At 37.0% G+C, this 24,723-nt stretch overlaps 1 protein-coding gene across 1 annotated transcript in view; it reads right to left on the reverse strand.

Annotated features, from left to right (window-relative positions):
- Positions 1-1,846: 1,846 nt before the first annotated feature.
- ITGA1 (integrin subunit alpha 1) overlaps positions 1,847-24,723 on the reverse strand; it is a 189,609-nt gene continuing 166,732 nt past the window's right edge. Inside the window, exons 23-29 of the mRNA XM_027863352.1 lie at positions 24,348-24,450; positions 22,075-22,188; positions 16,937-17,038; positions 16,633-16,737; positions 13,903-13,995; positions 9,781-9,897; positions 1,847-3,504 (exon numbers count right to left, since the gene is read on the reverse strand). Of these exons, the coding sequence (XP_027719153.1) occupies positions 3,460-3,504; positions 9,781-9,897; positions 13,903-13,995; positions 16,633-16,737; positions 16,937-17,038; positions 22,075-22,188; positions 24,348-24,450 (679 nt within the window). The 3' untranslated portion in view covers positions 1,847-3,459. The remainder of the gene's footprint in view (positions 3,505-9,780; positions 9,898-13,902; positions 13,996-16,632; positions 16,738-16,936; positions 17,039-22,074; positions 22,189-24,347; positions 24,451-24,723) is intronic.

Consider the following 24,723-nt stretch of genomic DNA (forward strand, 5'->3'; position numbering starts at 1 on the left):
TTACTCCTTCAGTTAAATGCATATATATGTATGTAAACACACATATGTGTATATATTACATATACATACACAAACACACACATATACATATATATCTATATATACATACATAATGTGCAGCTAAACAGACTATATGGAAATCTTTTTAGGAACCTACTTTTGCTGTTTCTCTACTTAATTTTTAGTCATACTTCAAAGTATAATCAATTAATTAATGTTGTTTAGGTAACTGCCATACTGTAAGGTAAATCAAAGGACTGATGAAGTTTGAGATCATATGCAAAGTTAGCAAAGAAAACTTTTTTTCATTTTTACCTTTTTTGTATTTAAATATGAAAATGTCATACTTAATTGATTATCTGCTTTAATAGCGGATAGAGCTAGCCTTGAAGCTAAGAAGACCTGGGTTCCTGTCTCACCTCTGAATATATATATGTGTGTGTATGTGTGTGTGTATGTGTGTGTGTATGTATGTATGTATATACACACACATATACCCCATATGTAATAAAGCTTTAATGAAGTAACATGGGAAAAATGGAAGTTCTTATTAGTACACAGATATTACTTTTTGTTTACACCCTATGGTTGAAAATGGGGTTGCAACCACTTCTGGGTAGAAAGAACAGGTAATCACATACTTTGTATGACTTGAAGGGCACTTGGAAGTTGCCTAGATACTAAATACTTCTCTTAGTGTTTTTCACTAGAAAATTTCACTAGAATTTAGAAATTCTACCACTGAAACTTTCTTCCAGTGGATCAGTAAGCATTTTCTTTTAAAACAAAAACACCCTATGGAAAGTTGAAGCATCACCTTAGTATGAATTAGAATCATAGATACAGTGTTAGACAGGGACCTTAGAAGTCTTCTAGTCCAACCACCTCATTTTAAAATTGAGGAAACTGAGGCTAAGAGGCTAATTATCCCAATCAGTTTGATTTCTGCCTAAGAACCAGCTGAGATCAGAACACTGAGGTAATATGAATTTTGATAAGTAAGGGGAATCAATAGAAAGTAATAATCTTGGAGTAAAAGGATGGCACATGTGAAGGGAATGAGAAGGTGGAGGTTTGGAAGCAATTATTAGGTGCCATGAAAGTATTGTTTATATGGGCAGCAAGAGTGAGAAGGTGTTAATAAGTGTATAAGGGGTGCAGAAAGGGAAGATGAGAGGGCATGATTAATCTTACTATTAATCATAGTACAGATATAGACATGGAAATGCTAGAAAAGTGGGCTGACTTTGAATTGGAACACCTTGAAGTTGGAGCTTTGTAGTAATCTTTGCTATTGGCTTATTTTCTTGTTATTTGCTTTATTTTTCCCTAGAAAAGAACATAGAAAAATGCTGGTTAACTGAAGCTCCTCTTTAGGTACTAAGTTCTGGTCAATTGAGTTTTTATTCGAGTAAATCACACTAGATGGGATGTGGTAACAATTGGAAAAGTGTTTTAAAACTTGTATGTACTTTGCAACAGTATAGTCCACACATAAAAGGTAGCTGTGACCAGGTCACTTCCTTATTCAATAAACACCAGTGCTCTCATCTCCAGAATCAAATATAGAATGATCCTTGGCATTCAAAGACCTTCACAATCTGGTCTCCTACCTTTCCAGTCTTTTTTACACTTTAGTCCTCCCTCCTTCCTACATACTCTGTGGTTCAATGACAATGGTCTCCTTGCAGTTCCTGCACAAGACATTCTATCTCCAGTCTCTGGGCATTTTGCCATGCTTGGAATACTCTCCCCTCTTATCTATACTTCCTGGCTTCCTTCAAGTTCCAGCTAAAATCCCATTTTCTGCTAGAAACCTTTCCTGATCCTTCTTAATACTGGTGCCTTCTCTCTACTGATTCTCTCCCATTTATCCTGTAATGTTTCTTTTTATACATAGTTGTTTTCATATTTTTTCCCTTATTAGACGGTGAGCACTTGATAGCTGGAGCTATCTTTTGCCTTCCTTTGTATTCTCAGCACTTAGCACAGTGCCTGGCACACAGTAGGCGCTTACTAAATTTAATTGACTGTTAGAACTACTGTGCATTCATTCATTTGGTGTTACTGACAGGAAATAAAAGGATTGTCCATGGCAGCTGGTGTTCTGGTTAACTCTATTTGCCTTAGGAAAATAACTTGAAAAGAAAAGAAGATAAATATGAAGCAGTAACTTCTTGTTGCCAGCTTTCAAACAAAAATGCTTTAAAGATATTTCTAGTGATGCAGTTACTTGATAAATATACACATATATATGTAGTTCATGCACTGAAAACACTTTTTGGTGGTCTTATTCTAAAATGGAATTTTGTCTTTTACACAATAAAAGAAATGTATTTGAAAAAATAAACCTCAAGAAACAAAATAAAAAATACAAAATAAAATAAAAACCCTGTCTTAGTTTTTGGATTGGACCAACCCTGTGCCAAGGACCTAAGAAAACTCCTTCTTTGGGCTGCCTTAGAAAATGGGAATTCTGGGTCCCTCAAAACCCAAAGCAGATTCATAAAGGTACAATAGGTACTTCATAGTCACTTGCCAACCACATCCCATTTTCGGAAACTCATTTCAGCATATCCCTCACACTGCATTCTTTGGGAATAAATCACATCACATTTTTAAAGGCACACATAAAATTAAAAATTGTTTTTTAAGTGCTTCTTTCACTACCATGAAGTTTTACATTGATTCTTAAAGCTCAAAATGCAAGGTCAGTGTGCCCGGTAAAAGCTTATAAACCCAGCCATTCAGTGTGCTTGTCTTCTGGTGGTGCATCATTCTCAATTTAGGACAGAATTTCAGCTGGAGAGACCTTGCTTTCTAGACAGCCTGGGAAATGAATATTTCCATGCACAGAAATTGACCTAAAGGCTACCTGCTGTATGACCCTGCTTCATTCTGTGTTTTGTCTTCTCTGTGTCACGAGTCCATGTTACAGAATGTCCTCTCCCTTGAGATCAGTTGTGCATGATGGGAAATGACCCTAGCAAGTGAGCCCTTTCCTGGCATATACACGCATTTTCAAACTCTGAAAGTCTAGATTTCCACTGGGGTCAGAGAAAGAAATTCTAACTTGTATTTTTCTGGAGGAAAAAACCAAAACAAAACATGTTTCCATGAGCCTGACAACATCTTTTCCTTCATTCCTGAATCACATTTGAATAGGTTGTCCTTCCTATTCAAAACATTTTGTAATCATACATTCAATTACTCAGCAAAAATGAGTAATTGTTTTAAAATATTTCCTGATATTTTACAAATTTAAATTTATGATTGTCTTTTGGAATCATTCTTGATCTGTTGTTTTTTTTCCCCCTAGGTGATTAATTCCTTGATGGAACAAAGGTATGTGACCCTGTAGATGATCATTACATTTAGACTTTTTCTGGTCACAAATCTGAAGCAAGCCTGAGGACAGATCATTGAACAATTGCAATTTTTTCCCTCTCGTGTGAAATTTCATTTTTCCATCTTCTTCTTTAGTGGTCTTTTGAAGAATCCAATCTGTAAAGAAAATACAAAATATAAATATAATTTGATATCAAGATTTGGGAAGTAAATGTTAATAATGATATTAACATAACAATTATGATTATAATCAATAACATTATGATTATAATGTGTGATGAGCATTATCACTAATAAGGGCAGAAGGGCGTACTGAAAAGAGAACTGAAAAACAGCCACATTTCAAAAAAGGAAAAATCTGATAAATGAAAACCCTTTAGCTGTGATACTCACAGTAGCCCCAGGCCTTTGTTGATTAAATTAACAAACTCTTTCAAACTCTTTGAAAGGTGTATTTGTCTCAGGGTAGTTCTGGGCCTCAACCCAGAAAAGACTCTGACTTGGTGGGTGGTGGTTTTTTGGTGAAAAGAGAGTAGAAGTTAGAAATCCTAACAAAGGTGACAGAAAACTACTCCAGAATTTTCTGTGTGCCATAAATCACCTCTGACAAGTCCCTCCTCTCACACATACTATCAGTGTCATCCTGGGCAAGTCACTTAACCTCTTAGTGCCCTAGGCAACCCTTTAAGACTATAACTAACACAGCAAGTTGGGCAGCTAAGCAGCACAGTGGATAGAGTGCCAGGCCTGGAGTCAGGAATACTCATCTTTGTGAGTTCAAATCTCTCCTCAGATACTTATTATCTGTGGGACCCTGGGTAAGTCACTTAACCCTGTTGGTCTCATTTTACTCATCTGTAAAATGAGCTGCAGAAGGAAATGACAAATCATTCTAGAATCTTTGCCAAGAAAATCTCAAATGGAGTCATGAAGAGTCAGACACAACTGAACACCAAGCGGGGCAAATATTGACCAGTGTTCATAGAGGGCTTTTCCTCACAGGGAGTTCCTTACACTACTAATGAGATCACAGTGAAGTCTGAAAAATTTGCTTTAGTCATTTATTAGCAATTCACAAAAGGTTAATTTTTATTTTTACTATATGCCAAAGTACTTTGAACATCTGTCAAATTACTGCCACACTTAGAAAATTTTGGTTGATCAAAGATATTTCTTTCCCAGCAAAATGACAAAATAAGCCTTGTCCTAACATGGATAAGTGAATTGTGAGGCACACCCCATAACTGGTACTTTCTCCTCCCTTTCCATTTTTCTTTTTCTCAAAGTGGAAGATAAATACCCCAGCAACTATCTGATGGACATAAGACAAGGTTAGCTAAGGATATGCTAGCCAGGTCTAGCAACAGCCAGGGTGAGTACAAGTTGCTAAGCACCTGGACCAGGTTTTTTTTAGTGTCAGATTTTCTTTAGTTACACAACTAGTAACTAGCTGGTTGGCAGCAAGCAGATAGAGCACTGGGCTGGAAGTCAAGAATTCTGCCTCAGATACTTACTAGTAACAATTCCCTGGATAAGTCATCTCCCTTAGACTCAGTTTCTCCATCTGTAAAATAGTTCCTACCTAGTTTTTACCATCTTTGTAAGGATATTTAGATTTCCCCTAACCCCTCACCAAACTCAAACGCCATCTTGCAGTCATCTGTGCAGTGGGGGTCAGAATGAACCCATCTGCTCTGAGGTAAACAAGCATTTCAAACCTTAGGACATTCCTAAAGCCTTTAGTGATTTAATCAACAGTATAATCTAGCTACCTGGGCACTACAGACACAGAGTTTCCATTTGTCTAACTTTTCCCCTCTTTGGAATGTGGCTTTTTTTAGAAATGCGACTCTAAAAATCACTATACAAAGCTCTCCTACCAATAATTGCAGTTCCAGTGGAGCTGGACAAGTACCAATTTTCATTTTACTAGATCAATCAATTTCTCAACAAGCATTTTTTAAGCTAGATGAACCTGACTCAGTTGTGACTAGTGAGGGGCCGTAAGGGTTACACCCTAGAGTGGCAGCAATATCCTGAGGGAGGGTGGTATATGTTTCCAGTTTAGGGGGTGCACCAACCCTGGCAGCTGCCATCCCCACATCCCTCTTCCTAGGCCTTTGCCTAGCTGTTTTCAATTCGATTTCATGGAGGCACATGCTAAGATGCCTGATGCTTTTGCAATCTAACACCTTCCACACTTGGCTTTGAGAAGAGTTTCTGGGATGTGTAGTTATAACTAACTTGAAAGAGAAGTATCATTTCCCCCCCAAATGGTTGTCCTAGAGTCACTGTGAAATCCATCTCCACTTTTCCACACCTACCACCAGCAGCTGGATTCTAGCAGGAGAACCTTGGGCCTACTGAGCTCCAAGTTGAGGCACCCAAGAGTTTACTTTTCTCCATCAATTAAAAATCTCAGTCTCATAACAACATTTACAGACATGGGTTTCTTTGCTGTTAATTTTTTTTAAACAACTGTTTCTCTATGAAAAAATAACATACCCACAACATATTTTTAAGTTTAAGCAACATTATTACACTTTCTTAAGTCTAGAGAATCAATAAAATAATAAATCAAGAAAGTCCTGATTTGTAGCATTTGTCAGCTTTCAAGGTGTGATTACTAGACTGAAACACTCCACTTTTGAGAGCTGAGCTGGCTTCCAGCACTCCTTTATTTACATACAACATGCATAGGTGTGCCACATGGTCCAATATGACAGTTTTTGTATCATGACCTCAGAGAAGTCAGATGGTAAATAGTCTTCATTTTATTCTTTACTTTCCCAGATAGACTGGACAGTGTGGTGTAGCTGAAAAGACACCCACTTTGGTATTGGGGACCTGGGTCCAAATCCTGCCTATGTTACTTAGTTTTTCTGAGACTTGGTTTCCTCAATTATAAAATAAAGGAAATGAGCTAGATGATCTTGAATATTCCTTTCAACTCTAAATCCAATGAGCCTATGGACTCTAGGCAAAGTCATGAATCAGGCTTTCCTTAGGTCCTTAGCCTCTCCTTACATTGTTCATTCTCCCCCATTGTCTCACCCCTTCTCCCAGGTGACTTGAAGTTCCCTCTGTTAAAACTTATTTTCAGAAATGAAATCATTCATGGAAATGTATAAATGACTGATAAGATTATAAGTATAATACCCTCCTGAGAAGATTCGAATGTTTATAGAGAGCATGACATTAAGTCAAAGGAATGTAGAAATCAGTGGTGGATTTCAGGCCTTTGCATCTGAAATAATCAAAAAATGTTGTTGTTATTGTTATTATTGAAATAGTTCAAATAAAAGATATTTGAGGGAGGTAAGAGGGCATTTTGGGGTGTGGGGCACCCTGATTGAGCTTGTCTCTCAGCATGGCATTAATGCCTATGGTGATTTCATTCTGGAGGGAAGGAAACTCTTGCTAGGACAATGAAACTCCACGAATGCTCTATCGGTCCATCTACTCAAGACTTTTAGAAACTGGTTACAATCACAGGAGAATCACCACTGCTCTGTCCGAATTTCTTCTTTAGGGAAATTTAGGGAACCAGGGAGTCAAGGGCTGGTTCTGAGGGGTCTGTTCTAGTCCAGGATAAATTTTATGGGCTCTCATGGCCATAGATCAGTACGGATGACCTGTGCTTGCTCCAGACTAAGCCCACATGTCATCGAGGCCCCAAGGTTTCCCTAGTGCCTTCCTTGAGTGAAGGTCAGGGTCTACCTGGCTGGAAGACTAAAGATAATGCTTTGGTTACCCTGGCTTCCTCCCTCTTGAACACAGTCAAATTCTGACTCAGGGTTAAAGGTAGAGATCTGAAAGGGACCTTAAAAGTCATCTAGTTCAACATTTATTTTTTGGATGAGGAAATTGTGACCAAGGAAACACAGGTACTAGGTGCTAGACCCTAGATATAAACCCAGTTTCCCTGGGTCCAAATATAGCTCTCTTTACCCTGTGCCATATTCGTTTTCTCTGGTATGTTAGCATTCCCCTTATGAAGGCAATCAGGAAACATCTGAAGAACTTATCATATGCATTCAACAGGATATCCTATAAGAGACTGAATATTCTTAGCTATACATTGTATTCTTGTAGCCTGGTAACATAAAGTGGGGGATGGAATTTTAGGAACAAAATGTTTTTTGGTACTTGTTTACATTCTCCACTAAAGAGTCCAGGAAGAAGTCACAGCAACAAACCTCTCAGAGCTTATCCAGATATCCAATATACTCTTTCTTTTTTTTAAAGTGGCATTCTTAGTAATAGTCAGTGAAGGCCAAGCAATCATTATAACTCATGAGTAGCAGACTATGTTATGAATGGTTACACTCAAATAAATATACAGTGGCCACCATCTCAGTTGAAGGTATACAGAACTATTGAAACTGGGTACAAGATAGGCCTGAAATTGAGCCCCATCACACTAACAGTAAACCAGGATTTGTGCGCCACACTGTGGCTGAGAGAGGTATTGCAGAAAGTGCTCTTGAAGCAAAGTAGGAACAGTTCTGGTAAGAAGGGGTGAAAAAAAACCTTATTCCCCAGGGGTTTGTTGGAGAAAGACCAGAGATTGCATCTACTTGTCAACTAGGATTTGAATGGTTTTGGAGATCCTTTTCCTCCTTTCCTACCACTCCCAAAAGGGATGCTGTGTACCACATGACAAATAACTTGAGTTGGAAAGGACAGAGAAAGAATGATTTCTTTTAGAGAAACAGTAACAATAACACACCAGCAACACATCACAGACTTCCAGAATTTCAGAATTAGAGTGGACACTCTCATGACTGGGGGCTCCTTAACATAGCATACACAAACTTGGATTTAAAAAAAAACATACATTTTGGTAACTCTCGACATAATTGGTTTCCTTTTTTTTTTTTTTGTTTACATTATTCTCAGAAAGATTCCAAGTGGTGAAAACTCAGATAGAAACTGGAGCCACTAAAATATGCATAAGGATCCCTGTGGCAACACATTGATTTAGAAAACTACATGTTACCATTAATTAATTGTTATTTATTTTGTTAACTATTTCTCAATCACATTTTAATATGCTTCAGGCCCTACTTGTGAGTGTTGTGGGCTGCAAACATAGCCTGTTTGATGCCTCTGGTCTTCCCCAGACTGGCCCCAAAAAGATTAAAAATCCATCTCTAAATAGTAAGTTTGGGGCCTGCCATCTCAAACCATTGATTCATATTGAACTTGATATTTCCCAAAGGCTTAATACCCTTTTAATCAGTTTTATCACTATTAAATATGGCAACATCTTCTTGGAAATGTATGTTCTAGGGTAAAAAGATGATATAGTTGGTTTAATTATTGAGAAAGTACCCAAATTAACAAGTACCGACAATTTATATTTTAAAGCATTGGGTTTTTTTGGTTGTGTTTTCATTATTTTAGGAGGTAAAATATGAGGTAACATAAATTTGATATAGTGAAGCCATGATATAGAGGAGAGAGACAGCGAAACCTGAATTCAAGTCTTGTCAGAGACATGTCCAGGCTGTGTGACTCAGGTTGAGTCACAACCTCCATGGTGTAGGCAACTCTTCTGATTATCAGTTACTGAGGTGATGAGCTGCATTGGTAAAAGGAGTTTCATTCGGGAATTCTCTCTACCAGTAAAATCACTAGTCTCTGTTCCTGTCCATTTCTCAATGTTCTATTTGTTGTTGTTCAGTCATTTCAGTTTTGTCTGACTCTTCATTTGGAGTTTTCTTGGCAACGATACTAGACTGGTTTGCCATTTCCTTCTTCAACTCATTTTACAGATGAGGAAACTGAGGCAAACAGGGTTAAGTGACTTACCCAGGGTCACATAGCTAATAAGTTTCTAAGGCCAGATTGGAAATCAGGGAGAGGAGTCTTCCTGACTCTTGACTCAGAGATCTATCCACAAGGCCACCTATCTACCACTTAATGTTCTATACAATTGGTAAACCAGTGTAATCAAATTTCTATTGACTCTTCATTTACTAAACTTAATGGTATTAATTCTCCTCTATTATGCTAGTAGTATGATTCAAAGAAATGTACACAATATTCCCTTATACCTTCACAGTAATGGAGCTTTAGATGTGAAAAACCAGATTTGTATAAAAGATCAATTAGGGGCTATGAGATGAGAAAGAATTAGATTTTGTGAAATAGGTCTCCTTGGATCTTGATTCATTCACAAAAATTCCATTTACAAACAACTTCTCAGGAGCATGTTTCTTTTAACTAAGGTAAGTTATAGAGATGTATGTAAATGCATATATACACATATAAACTTGTACGTATATAACGCAGAAGCAAAAGCAAGATCTGATTTTGAAGGTACATGTAATGACAGCCAATTAATGCAGGGCATTTCCCATCCATGTATCTATTGGTGATGATTTCTTCAACTATAATAGAAAAATAAGTGGAAAGAGTACTCACCTTCCATAGTGCTAATATAAGGAGCATCAATAGCAGGAATCCTGCAAAAGCACTCAGAAGGATCACCCATAATGGCACTTGGCCAGGTATAAGATCCTTTGATATTTGAATAGCCAGCTGAAAATAATGAAGGCAGACAGTCAAAAGCACAATATTATTATAGCAGGTATAAGAATGCCTATTTAACAATGTAATTATTCTAAACAGTGTGCAGGGAGTATATCAAGTATTTAAGTATATATTATAAAGTTAAATGTATTTACATATTCCCAAATTTCTAACGTATAAAATGTATTCAATGAAAAGATATTTGTAGCACAATAACTAGAGTGCTGGACTTGGAGTCAGGAAGACCTGGGTTCAAATTCTGCCTCTAATACTAGCTGAGTAACCTTGAGAAACTCACTTAACCTCTCTGAGCCCCTACTTGCTCATCTGTAAAATGGGGATGATATCTGTATTACCTTATCTATACCACTGCTACTGACAATATCTATTTCCTGTATTACTGTATCTGTGTCACAGGTTAATTGTGGGAATCAAATGATACAATGTATGAAAAGCATTTTGCAAATTTTAAGCACTCTGTAAATGGTGATATTATTACTATGGGCAGCTGGGTAGCACAGTAGATAGAGTGCTGGGCTTTAAGTCATATAGACTCTTCTTCCTGGATTCAAATCTGATCTCAGATACTTAATAGCTGTGTGACCCTAGGCAAGTCACTTAACTCTGTTTCTCCCTCACTTTCCTCTTCTTTAAAAATGATCTGGAGAAAGAAATGGTAAACCACTCCAGTATCTTTCCAAGAAAACTCCAGTGGAGTCATGAGGAGTCAGACACAACTTAAATGACTGAAAAATTATGACTATATTCCCAATATCATCCTCCATAGTATTAATTTGCAGCAAAACTTCAAGTAACTAATACGCAAGGGATTGACTTTCGGATTGACTTAGCACTAACCAGAAAACCTTTGGTTCAAACTTTGTTATTGAAAAATCAAGAATAGAGAACATAAACTAATAGGATATTAGGGCTGGAAGGAATGTTAGAGAGTTAATGTTTTAAATATGCAGGTCAGGAAATTCAGAGAGTTTTTCACTTGTTTCTACTTGTCCAGAGTCACATAGCTGATGAGAGGCAAAGTTGGGACTAGAACCTGTCTCTCTATTTCCAATCCAGAGTTTTTTTTTAAACAATTTTCCATTTTACCACATGATTCTCCTCTGTTTCTCATGTTGAACATGGCTGCATTTTTCTTTGACAATTAGGGCTCCATTGGGTTAGAGCTGATCCTCCAAGACTGTGAAGTGAACATGTTTGGGTTTTTTCTTCCCCTTTCTCCTCTGATGTCAGACTGCTTCCCGACTCTCAGAGAACCTCTCCTCCCATTTTCCATGATATCAACCTTTCACTCTCTTATCAACAAGTGGCTTTCCTGTTTCTCCCATTTTAGAGCCCTAGAGAATATTGAAGCTAGGGGCGATGTGGTACTACAGTGGAATGAGCATTGATGGAGGATCAGAGGATGCCGGCACAAATTTTACCTCTGTCACTTAGTATCTGTGACAGAGGTAAATTCAGTTAACTTTGCAGAGCCTCAGTTTCCTCAATTGTGAGTGGAGGACTAGAGGAATATGATCCTAAATTAGTCCATGATAGCTGTTAATGACTTACTGTTGTTCAGTCATGTTTCAGTCTTGTCCAACTCTTTGTCACCCTGTTTGGGATTTTCTTAAGCAAAGATAATGGAGTGGTTTGCCATTTCCTTCTCCAGCTCATTTTTAAAGACGAGGAAACTGAGGCAAACAGGATTAAGTGACTTGACCAGGATCACATAGATAGGAAGCTTCTAAGGAAGGGTTTGAATGCCTGTCTTGCTGATGCCAAGCCTGTTTTGCTAAATATGTAGGGAGATCCCAAGGAATGGAGCATGGTGAGGAGCAAATGAAAGACATATCAATCAATTAGCATTTATTGAGTGAGGGTTAATTATATTCCAGGCACTGTGCACTAGAAGACAAAAGCTTGCATCCCATTGTATGCCAGCATAAACAAAATAACTAGAAAGTATATTGGGAGAAGGCACTAGGAGCTGAGAGGATTGCTGTTGTCATTGTTCAGTCTTATTCCAGTTGTGTCTGACTCTTCATGACCGCACTTGTGGTATTCTTGGCAAAGATACTGGAGTGGTTTGTCATTTACCTCTCTAGTTCATCTTACAGATAAGGAGACTGAGGCAAACAGGGTTAAGTGACTTTCCAAGGGTCACATCTAGCCAGATTTGAACTCAAGAAGATGAGTATTCCTGACTCCAGGCCTGCCACAACATCCACTGAGCCACCTAGCTTCTCTTGTTAATGACTAGTAATAACTTAACATTACTTCCCTTTGGATTATATATTTATATTTTGATAAGGGGCTTCGTTTTTCTGATTCAAAGGGAGAGCTGATGATGAACATCAGGCCAGTAGGGGACACACATTTGTGTAGAAGACACTCATCAGCGCCTCTCTACTTACAGCATGTGGATCAGGGACGTCAAACTCAAATAGAAATGGAGACCACTAAGCCATGCATAAGGAGGGGCCACACAGTGACTTAGAAAACCACATATCAACATTATCCACATTCTATTGCATTTTTATGTATTTTGTTAAACATTTCCCAAAAATATTTTAATCTGGTTCAGGCTGTTTTCAGGTGTGTTGCAACAGAGCGTTTGATTCCACTGATGTAGACTACTGCCCATTTGATATCATACCAGTCATCAAAGTAATATACAGTGTAAGCAGATTCTGTAGGCAGAATAATATGATTTTAGGTAATTCAGCATCTTAATTTTACAGGTGAGGAAATTTAGGCTGAGAAAAAGGGAGTGATTTGTTGGAAGGGACCTTAGAGTTCATCTTATTCCATGCCCCTCATTTCCCAGATGAAAAAAAAAATGATGCATCGAGAGTTTAAATCGTTTGTTTAAGGTTACACTGGTAGCAAGTGGCAAAGCAGTGATTCAAACCTAGGCTTTGGTTTCAACATTCTCCAAATATGAATTGAGTGTTGTTTCCATTGAACCACACTGTCACCCGTGGTCATGGTGCCATCAAGTATCAGAACTGTTATCAGAAGCCAGGTTTCCTGACTGTCCCTTCAATATGTTATAAATCCTCTAAGCAACATTTATTTTCTTTGCAGTGGTCATTTAACTTCTCTTTGAAGATATCCATGGATGGGAACTAAGCGCTCCTGAAGCAATCCATTCAGTTTTTAGAAAACATTAATTGTTAGCGAGTTTTTTTTTTCTTATGGTGTTTTGAAATCTGCCTTCTTTTGGTCCTGCCCTCCAGGACAAAAATAACAAATCTAATCTCTTTTCCTCTTGGCAAACCTTTAAATATAAACTATTTGTGTCAGTGTTATCAGTTTTGGAAATAGTTTCCTTTAAGGTCAAATGAGTCAAACCTGGGTTCAAATCCCACCACTGATGCTTACTGCCTATTTGACCTTGGCAAGTCAACCTTCTACACCTCAATTCTCTCATTTATAAAAGGAAGGGATTGAACTAGATGGCTCCTAAGGTCCCTTCAAGCTCCATGTCCACAGTGCTATAATTCTATCTATAATGTTTTTTAAAATTATATGCATACCTGTGTAGTATTCAAGCACTTATAAACAATATGCTTTTCAAGGATGCTCTTCAGATGTCAACTGCAGTTCCAATGTCTCTTTTAAGAATGGGTAATTCTAGTTGTATCTTTGATAATCAATGTGAATAGTGAAAACATGAGTTTATTGCAATGGTTAGAAGCTATAAAGACAAATGGTAACCACAGTATGTTAACAGATTTAATAGAATTATGGCCCAGGAAGTTGACTTGCCTAAGGTCAAAGGTTAATAGTAAATAGCATAGTTGTGTCAGTTTACTATACCTCAGAATCTGACTAAAATCATATGCTAGGCTAATGTATTCCAATTTCAAGGAGGGGAGAGGAGTGCCTGACACTTACCTGGAGCAATACTATTCTTCCACTGTTTTAGGTGGGATATATAATCATTAACCTCACATCATAAAATGCAGAATGAAACTTAGAAGATTTTAAGAATTGGTATCTCCTTACCTCTCTTTTCTGATTAACACTACTTAACACCAGTGATGAGTTTTCACTATGAAGTTCTGCCTTTACAGTAAGGTTTAAACTGGAAAAACTTGCCTGCAAAGAAAACAGGTGGGATTTCTGTTAGCATTTATTGCAACCATACTAAATCCAAGTCATATTTAAGTCATAACCTTTATATTTAAGTGTGGGAGTTTTCATCCCCTTGTCTTTTTCCTTCCTTGGGTCACTGACATTTTATTCTCCTTAAGAAAACAGGACTTGAAAAGGAATAAAGAAAAAAAATAGAAAATAAGCTTGATTAGAATTATCTTTGGAAAAAAGAAACCTACAGTTTTTCAGCAATTAGTAGAATTCTTTAGGGTAAAAACTGTACCTAACAAGGTGGAAACATTTACTGAGCCCCTTGAAGTCAGAGACTAGACATTTCGATTTTGCATTTGTATCTCTAGTACTTAATGGAGTGACTGACTCATAATAGATGCTCAATAAATGCTTATTAATTGATTGATAGTGGAACTTGTTATCATACACATCTGGCTGTAGCAGGAGTCAAATTATATCCAGCAAAATAGACATTGAAAATCTGATATTTCACAGTGTGTCGGTAACATGGGTCTTTTCCTCTCCAAGGCAATAGGGGTTAAGCAACTTGCCCAGGATCACACAGCTAGTAAATATCAAGTGTGTGAGGCCAGATTTGAACTCAAGTCCTCCTGACTCCAGGGGTGATGCTCTATCTACTGTGCCACCTAGCTGCCCCAGGTATTAGTCTTAATAATATTATCAGCAATTTCAATACTTCAAGGATCTGTAGTTTCACCTCTCTGCATAGTCCTTCCACTGATGCAGATGGCAAGCTCTATTGACCTTAGTATATGGCCTTTGTGAGTTTCTATACAGGGGAAAATTATCAGGCAGTGGCTGAATTCTATTGCTAATGCTCTTTTCTGAACTTAGATAGACTGGTTCTTGAATGACAGACACACAGGCTTGTGCTGGAATATTTTCAAGTTTGGAAGAAATTGCAAAAGCTTAGAGATTACTAGAATAACTTTAAAAATCCCAGGATTGTCTCCATGCCTGGTGGAGTGGATTTTAGCAGAGATCCACTGAGATGAGTATCAGATAGGAGTTCCTCCATGTATCAGTTGTTTATCTTTGATATAGGTTTTTAAATCTTGTGATATTATTGAACTAGAATGGATTGTTATTTTCAAAGACAGAAAAAAAGAAACCTGCTATCACTATGTAACCTTGGGTGGTCACTGTGTTACTTCTGGAAAAATGAAAGTTGTGGCTAATAAAAGAGATGCAAATTTTTTTAAAGAAATGAAAATGCATCAATAAAACATTATCAAATACACAGGAGAAAAAAAAGAAATTCAGAAGGGGATATAAATAAGTAAAAAGTTGTTAACTAGCTTATTAAATTTAACATACACTTAAAATTATCCATAGCATGAGTTCACAGTTTCATAAATAACCTTTTTTGTTCTTTTCTATATATTCAAATGTTTGTGTTTCTAGATGACTAAAGTCATAATAAGGAAGAAAATTTTAAAAAGTAAAATGAAAGAGTTGGACTAAATGATCTCTGAAGCACTGTCCAGCTATTGTAGTATCTGATTGTAACAAAGAAATCTGACAGCTTTTAATGATAACCCCCATTTATGTGTCTCTTTCCAGTTTATAAAGCATTTCCCTTCAGACAATGTCAAATGGAAGGCAGTGTACCTGTGATTTCATAGGTCCAGCATCTCCTTGGGAAGGAAACGTTCTCAGAAGGGCAACTATTTTTCAATTTGCAGTTTTAATAAGTCATCTGAGGAACTGAGAAATTAAGGGCCTTGCCCAGCTAGAATCTCTCAGAGGTGGGATTTGAATATAAGTTTGTCTGGAGGCCAGACATCTACCCCTTATTTTCCCCATTTTACAGATGAGGAAACTGAATCTCAGAGAGGATTGCTGAAAGTTACACAACCATTTAGCAGTAGAGCTGGCAATAGAGCCCAAGCCTTCTTAGTTTTTTTTTTAATGTTTCTATAACAGCTATTTTGAGCAATAAAGTCATTTTATAAGTTATTATAAAATATTAGTATATTTTATTATATATAACATATTAAATTATATTGTTATAAATATTCAAATATAATACAAATATTATAAATATACAAATATAATATAAATATTCAAACTAACTACAAAGGACATATGAAGGAAAATGCTATCTATATCCAGAGAAAGAAATGATAAACAGAAATATGTATAGATACTATAGACTGATTTTACATCTATCTGTCTATCTATCTATCTAGCTATCTAGCTATCTAGCTATCTATCTACATATTTGTGTCTAATGGTAGCCATCTCTAGGGCAAAGGGAAAGAGAGAAGAAAGAAAAATAAATTTAAGTGGTAAATTAATTACATATTTAAAAGGAATAGCAAATTGTATGTAATAGAGTTACAGTTTCTTGTGCAATCTTTTTATTATTATATGTTATAGAAATGCTTATTTTATTTCATAAATTCAAAGTAAAAAAAACTATTAAGGATTTTCAATATCCCCCACAATTCTTAGCACTGTGAAGTCAATGAGCAAAGGAGGTAAATGAATCTTTGCAAAGTGTAAAACACTACATAAATGTGAGTTATTATTATTATTACCATCACTATGCATTTGTTGATTTAGTTTGCATCATTAACTCTCTTAGTCATGAAGGTCACTTACTTTTATGAATGTTGACTTCCACAAGAGGAATGTTACATTTACTTGACTTACATCAGAAGGGATCAGATTACAAATAATGGTTGCAGATTTGCAGGTATTGCAGTTCTGTTTGAGAGTGGAAGAAAACCAATTAGAAATCATTGCTACTTTAAGTCAGATACTGGACAAAAACAGTTCACTTTAGTTTGATGTTGAATTATTCACTTGGGATAGGGGGACGTTGGCAGGACTGAAGAGAAATTATGAAATATGAATTCATGATTGTTATAAAATTAGTACTTGTCTTTTAGTTGTCGAAATTTACCGAAATGGTGCCTCGCTTGAGTTCTCCAGATTTTGGTATCATTTTCTTTCCAGAGTTGATGTTGAAAGGATCTTGAAGGCTAGTTGGTCTGCAGTTTACATTCTGTTATGAGACAAAAATGTTGCTTTATCAGACATTGGGGTCCTGTCCTCTTCCCTTCCACCAAAAGAAAACAAAAAAAAAAGGAAAGAAAAGAAAAGGTCTTCTAGAAAGGCACTGATGTGAACACTGGCTTTGGCCATATATTAAGTTTCAATGTGCAGCGTCATTAGCTATAGCCATACCTATATGGAAGTAATAATATTTGTCCATGATAGCATCCATTAGTGGCTAGGCATGATAGCAACATTCTGAGAGGATATAAGGGATCCTATAATATCACCATGCACAAAATCAATTTGAGTTCATGTTTATGAGCTTCTTGACTCTTATTAAGATTTATGAAATATGACAGGATAAAAAGTACATAATTTTAAAATACCTAGGGTATTGAAGGATAAAGGGAAAGTGAAAAGCTGCCCCAAAAGTAGAATGTTTGATAACAATCTAATTTTTAAATAGTGGCTCATATATGGATTGCTAATAGGAAAACTCACTAAGAGTTTAGAAGCAAGGGATTTCAATGTTGGATGTCAAGATTACAAGATATGCCAACTGCCTCTCACAGTGCCTCCTTAGCTTCTTGTCTTTAATTACAGGTCGAGAGGTTGTGGGCAAACAAATGAGAAACATCAATTACAAAATAATTCCCAGTACCTTCTGGAGCTCTGCTCCATTCTCCATACAACTGGCAAAGTCAATTTCTTAAAGCATTGGTTTGATGGTGACATACAAGTTTCCCACCCCAATCACCAACCACCAACCCCCTCTCAATAAACTGTAGTGGTTCCTTACCACCTAGATTTCTGGGATTGGCAAACTACAGGATGGGACTGCCCCATTGACTACTTTTATGTGGCCCAAGATCTAAATGTAAAAACCATTCTTGGGTACAAAAGAGGACAATGGGCCAGATTTGTCCTCCTAGCCATAGTTTGCTGACCCCCTGAAGAGGATCACATACCAACTCCTCTTTTTGTCATTTAAAACTCTTCACAACCTGGTTTCTTCCTATTTTTTTTCAGTTTTATTCAACACTACCCCCCTCTGCACACTCTATAATCCAGCCAGTCTGGCCTTCTTGTTCCTCAAATATGAAACATCATTTCCCTGCACTGTGTGTTTGCATTGGCTGTGCCCCATGCCTGGACTGCATTCCAACTTCACCTCTATTTATTGAATTCTCTGGTCTCCAAAACTGAAACACCACCTTCTACATGAGGCCTTTCCTGGTCCCTCACCCCTCCCCACCCCAGTTGCTAGTTTCTCCTGTAGCTTTACCTTATATGTTTTTTTTTTTCCTAATACCTACACATGTACATGTTTGACTGGATATTAGACTCTAGGCTCTTTATGGGCAAGAACCACTTCACTTGGGTCTTTGAACTTCCAGAACTAACCTAGCCCAGTACCTGGCACATATTAGGAATTTAATAAATGCTTATTGATTGATTAATTGATTTAATATCCCTCCCTAATTACCTCCCCACTTATCCTCTGAGGTTCTAGTGTCTCACAAATTGATTTTTTGGGACTATGGGAAGCTGTTAGAAGTCTATTTTGTGACACATCCAGCAGTTGAATCACATAGTTATCAGCAAGTGATAGAGGAAGAGTAAGTATTTCAAAGGGTCTCAGCTACTTTTGATTGTGCCTCTACTCTGTTCTAGCTCTTGCTTTCTGATAAAAAGTATTTTATACAAGTATTATGAATGAAGAAGTTATGGAAGTCCAAAGTAACAGGGATAGGGTAAAAAGAGAGGCTGAGAAAGAAAATAATGAGTAAAAATAAGATGGAGGAAAATTCACAAATAGTGACTATAAATTTGAATGTGAATGGGATGTTTATAGCAGCTCTCTGTGGTGGCACAGAACTGAAAATTGCAGGGATTCCCATCTACTGGGAAATGGCTTAACAAGTTGTGATATATGGTTGTGATGGAACACTATTGTGCTAGAAGAAATTATGATCTCTAGACTCAGATTCTTAAAATCTAGCCACTGCTCAGATTCTTATTATCTAGCCAATATCTCAGTAATATTCAGATTCCTTAAGAGTCTGCCCAATATGATGGATGTTCTAATAAATCTTGTCTTCAGATGAAAAAAAAAAAGAAATGATGATCTCAATGATCTTAGAAAGGTACCGAAAGATGTGCATGAAATGATGAAAAGTGAAGTGAGCAGAACCAAGAGAACATTGTATATGGTAATAGCAATATTGTTTTAAGAATGACTTTGTGCAACCAAGTCATTTTGAGTATCATAAATACCTAACTAAAAATAAAGGACATATGAAGAAAGATGCTATCTGTATCCAGAGAAAGAACTGATAAATAGATGTACAGAATAGGTCCACATATATACCTATTTGTGTCTAGTGGGAGCCATCTCTAGGGCAAGGGAAAAGGGGGAGAGGGAAGGGAGAAAAAGGGGAAAAAAGAAACTTACATGATAACTTTGTTTTCTATTTGAAGGGAATAGCAAGTTGTACATGGTAGATTTGCAGTTTCATGTACAATCATCTTTTTTACTGTACTTTTTACAGTACTTTTGTACTGTTATGGAAATGCTTGTTTTGTTCCGTGAATTGAAAATAAAATAAAATTTTAAAAATAGTATTTTTTAAAAGAGGCAAGAGTAGAGAGGAAAAGGGTTCCACCCCTTAAAGATGTCTTTGGAAATATACCAGATTGCAAAAGGCTAAATAAATAAAAGTTAGGATACACACACATTAAATTTCTGCATGAAGGGTCTTAAAGGGAGTGAGAGACACTATGGATGGACCATGTCCCTCCATCTGGGAGACCTTTTTGTCAATCCACAGGACAGATACAATTTAGGGTTCAAGGACTCAGAACAAGCTTTTGCTTAGGAGAGTGAAAAATGAGATTAGAGTGAAACAGACATCATTGGGTCAGGAACTGTGAAAAAAAAACCCTTGGACAACACTTGGGTAACATTAATTCAAAGTTTAGTCAGTGTTATTTGATAATTTGGTTTGTTGTTATTATTCTGTCATGTCCGACTTTCTGTGATTTTATTTTGGTATGGCAAAGATATTGAAGTGGTTTGCATTTCCTTCTCCAGCTCATTTTACAGATAAGGAAACTGAAGCAGACAGGGTTAAGTGACTTGCCCAGGGTCACACAACTAGTAAGTGTCTGAGGCCAGATTTTGAACTCAGGAAGATGAGTCAGGAAGACTACAGGCCCACCACTCTATCACTGCATCACATAGCTGCCCCAGTTGTTTAGGTTACAATATTCATGGAGCCACTAGGTGGTCAAACTGGCTGGACTTGGAGTCAGGAAGACCTGAGTTCAAATCCAGGCTCAGATACTTACTAGCTGTGTGATTCTGGTCAAGTTATTTAATCTCTCTGTGCCTCAGTTTCCTCATGTGAAAAATGGGAATAATAATAGCACCTATCTCACAAGGTGGTTATAAGGATGAGATATTTGTAAAAGTTCTTTGCAAACCTTAAAGACCTATAAAAGATCTAGCAATGGTTATGTCTGGATACTAGTTTTGCTTCAAGCCTTGCTGTAACCTGCATGTCATTTTTTATAGAAATGAGAGAAAAATCAATATATTAATTAATCATGGCTGCTCAGAGTCTGTTTTTAATAATTCTATTCTTTTCTAGAATAAAATGAAAAAGTGAAAAGAGTATATTTTATATACCTACTCTTTTGAGTTGCCTATGACATTAGTTAAGGATCACTTTACTAGGGGGCCTACACAATGGTTACCAAAAGTTCCCAGGAGAAACCACCTTAAGATTTGCCTTATAACTGTAAACCTATTCACTTTTTTAGCTTAGAACTTTAGTGACCTGTGATGATATCAGTGGGGTTTACTCCCTTCATTGACATAAACTGTAACTCCTCTATACTCAGTCAAATGTCTTTTGAGAAGTTCTGTGGCCAAAAATAAGTCATCACCCTATAACTAATTGGTGATGGTCCTCCCCAGATGTTGCTACATGGATCCTGGAAAGTGAGACATACAAACTACCCCTCAGACCAATCCTAAAGCCCATGTAGCTTAGTATAACTTGTCACAGCTTGCATACTCCTGGAATAACCTTTGAGAATCCAAGGTCATCTCCAAACCAGGAGCAGCCATTAGAGTGGGATCTTAATGAATGAAACCTAGTTAAATGATGATCAGTGTGGTATGCATAATAGTAAATTATTATTTGTTTTAATTGATTTAAGTCTACTAAAGTAATAAACAATCAGTTGATTTTTTTAATTGGGGAGACTTCTTTTGTTTTGTGTTGAGTCATTTCAGTCATGGCTAATTCTTTGTGATCCCATTTTGAGGTTTTCTTGGAAAAGATACTGGAGTGGTTTGCTGTTTCCTTCTCCAGCTCATTTTATCAATGAGGAAACTGAGGGTAAATGACTTGCCTAGGTTCACATAAGTAAGTAAGTATCCCAGTCTGGATTTGAACTCATGGAGATAGGTCTTCCTGGTTGCAAGCCCAGTGCTCTATCCACTGTGCCATCCAGCTGTCCTATGTTTCTATTATTTGCTTTGCCATTATTGCTTTGGCAAAGCATTTGGCAGGAAATGTGAAGGGCATTTAGTTTGTTTCTGCACCAATTGTCTCACATGATAAAAAACAAAACCAAGCGGTAGTAATAGATTTTATTAAAAAAATTATGAATCTCTGGGGCAGGTAGGTGGCCTAGTGGATACATCACCAGCCCTAAAGGCAAGAGGACCTGAGTTCAAATTTGACCTTAGACACTTACTAGCTGTGTGACCCTGGGCATCTCATTTAACCTGAATTGCCTCCAAAATAAATAAGTGAATGTATAAATAACCATTATGTATCTCTTTTGCTTATTTAAATCATCATCATTTCTGAAAATATCTTTCTCCTTTCCGAACCCATCAAGCCATCCCTTGTACAAAAACAAAAAAGTTCAGCAAAACCAACCAATACATCTATAGAGTTTAACAATTCATACAAATGTAATAATAGTCTTAAAGTAAGTGAAAAATGGTGAAGGAACATGACTTACATCAGAAGATGACCATCCAATTAGGTAGAGTACAGGGTATTCATCTGATGTTAAGTTGGGGAATGAAATTATCAGCTTAAGCTCTGGCATGGGTATATGTCCACTTTTTTGGATCTGTATAAAATAAAAGAAAAGCCTGTTTAAGCAAATGGTGCTTAATTCATGTTTGTTATTTCTAATTTTGGCCATCTTTACCTACTTTTATGTTCTTGTTCTGGTTACCACCTCTGAATTTTCACAGCCAGGAAAATTTTCCATTCAAGAGAATTAGAAGCAGGTAGATATCTCTCTAGTGGAATCTTAAAACCAAAAGGGGCCATAGTCTTAACTAAGGACAACATTAACTGAGGTACTCTAGTCTTATCTAGTTTAGAGTTTGGCTGGCATGAAAGGATGAATGATAGGAGGAAAGGAAGAATGAATTCATTTAACTAAGGATATCTGTCTACCCAGAAGTGGCCAATGTAAAGTCAAATTATCTGGTGGGAAACCAAAGACCTGCTTCACTTACCTTTATCACTTTAGGTATTATCTCCAGACCTAAGGTCAGTTTCTAGGAACTCTGTGGATTTCTTTGAGGTTATTTTGAATTTTAGGTGAGGTAGCTTCCTTTTTAATTCTCATCCACTTGAGAGAACACCAAGAGATCTGGGCTATCTCCACTTGGACGCTCTGAGATGATTCTACCTGGCTAGGCCTTCTAGAAGGACTTCGCAGCACATCTGGAGCTAATATCTGGTGGCTTCAGATGAGGTTGAGCCTTCTAGTTCTAAAAGCCTACAATCACCTGCCAGGGTGTATCTGGGACTACTGATTTTGCTTCTTGCTTCTTACCTTTGGGGTACTCTGACCCTTGATGATTGATGGGTGGAAGAAACAAAATATCTGAATACCTTGACAAAACTTCTTTGGATATTCATATTCCCTCACCTTCTTTGAGTCTGGTATTTTGTTCAGGAACAGGGAATGGAGACAGGGCAACCTAACAACACTGAATTCCATAGCCATTCCAGAGTCCTATGGCATGGAAGTGAAAACACTCCATTTTTTCAATTGAATCTTGTATATCAAGCTTAATTCATTCTTTGAAGTCAGTTGGCACCTTTATCCTGACATGATAGGTGACAGGTGAATTTTATGTGTGTTTTTAGAGAGCTTCTTTTACATACAGTCATAAAGATTCATCAGATTTCCCATGGGAATAGAATCATGTGGTTCAACAAAATCCCCTGGTGGCTGTTTCTGCTGCTGAACCTCTCTGAACCAGGCTAGGCCAGTCCTGGGACAAAAACACATACAGGCGACTGTTTGACCCCTCCTTGAATCCTTTCCTGCTTGACTAAACCTACCAGACTTTAAAGGCGAAGCCTCTGAAAGCAATGGATCAGCTCTAAACCATGATGAGGCACTAGTTTAGGAATGTTAGCAAAGGAGACAATGGTACAGTTTCTTATTACATATATTCCTGTGTATAAATAGAGATATATTTTAGCTTTTGCTAATAGAGAAAGAAAAAAGGCCAAGATTGTTTTTGAATTCTCAGCTTAAATATTCACAACATATGATCATGAGTTTAGGCATAATGAGTAAATAATTGATGTAAAGCCCAACAAAATGTGGAATAGCCTCTTGGTTTGCTTTTATAAAGAACCCCTTGCATTCATTATCTCTCTACTTGTAAAATGTCAGAGATGTTCATGACCCTGTCATTTGTTGTTGCTGTTGTTTGTCCTTTGTCCTTGAAGAAGACCATGGCATCAGGAAAGTGAGGCCATGACTTGCAAATGAATTGGATTTAAGCGAGGGAGGGCTGTGCAAGGTCACTAGCCTCACTTTCCCCTCCAGAGCCATCTGGGTCCAGTGGCAAGATATAGATCAGGGCAACTGAAGATGGCCTCTGACACTGTCATTTACTCAAATTGTAAACAACATAAGTGATTGAAAAAAATTAAACAGTGGAATTTTTGTTTTTATTTTTTTATTTTTTTTTTTTAGTGAGGCAATCGGGGTTAAGTGACTTGCCCAAGGTCACACAGCTAGTACACATCAAGTGTTTGGTCTGAGGCCAGATTTGAACTCAGGTGCTCTATCCACTGTGCCGCCTAGCTGCCCCCAACAGTGGAATTTTTGAAAAAATAGTATGGCTCTAAGGAACTGGAGCAGCAAGATTAATGTGTCAGCACAAACAGTTTCTATAGAAGTTATGACACATAAGCTAACTTAAAAGCTTACAACTAAGTCCTTGAAGATACAATTTTAGTAGTATTTCTCACCAAGTAGAAAACGTTGATTTCATTTCCAATGTCATTGGTAGAATTAATAACGTCAGGAACTGTATCGTTGGCCGAAATTGAAATGTGATATTCACTTGCAGAGCTTAAAAGGTATTGATGAAAAGAAAAAAAGAAAAAGAAAAAATGTTTTGTTTTTATTCAGTTTGATTCTTTTCTTTCTACTCTAAGCCTTGTAATTCCAAAAAATGTGCATGCATATAGACTAGGGTGAATTCTTCTACTCCTTCTACTTAGGGTCAGAAAGTCTAAATCCTTATATTTCAACATAATCAGGGCTTGAGGAAATTGAGAAGAGCCAGAGAATACAATTCAATTAGTGTTGACACATATTTGGAATCTCTGTATTTTAACAAAT

This window comes from Vombatus ursinus, unplaced genomic scaffold (genome assembly GCF_900497805.2).
Source record: "Vombatus ursinus unplaced genomic scaffold, bare-nosed wombat genome assembly UNPS02014772.1, whole genome shotgun sequence".
Taxonomy (NCBI): Eukaryota; Metazoa; Chordata; class Mammalia; order Diprotodontia; family Vombatidae; genus Vombatus; species Vombatus ursinus.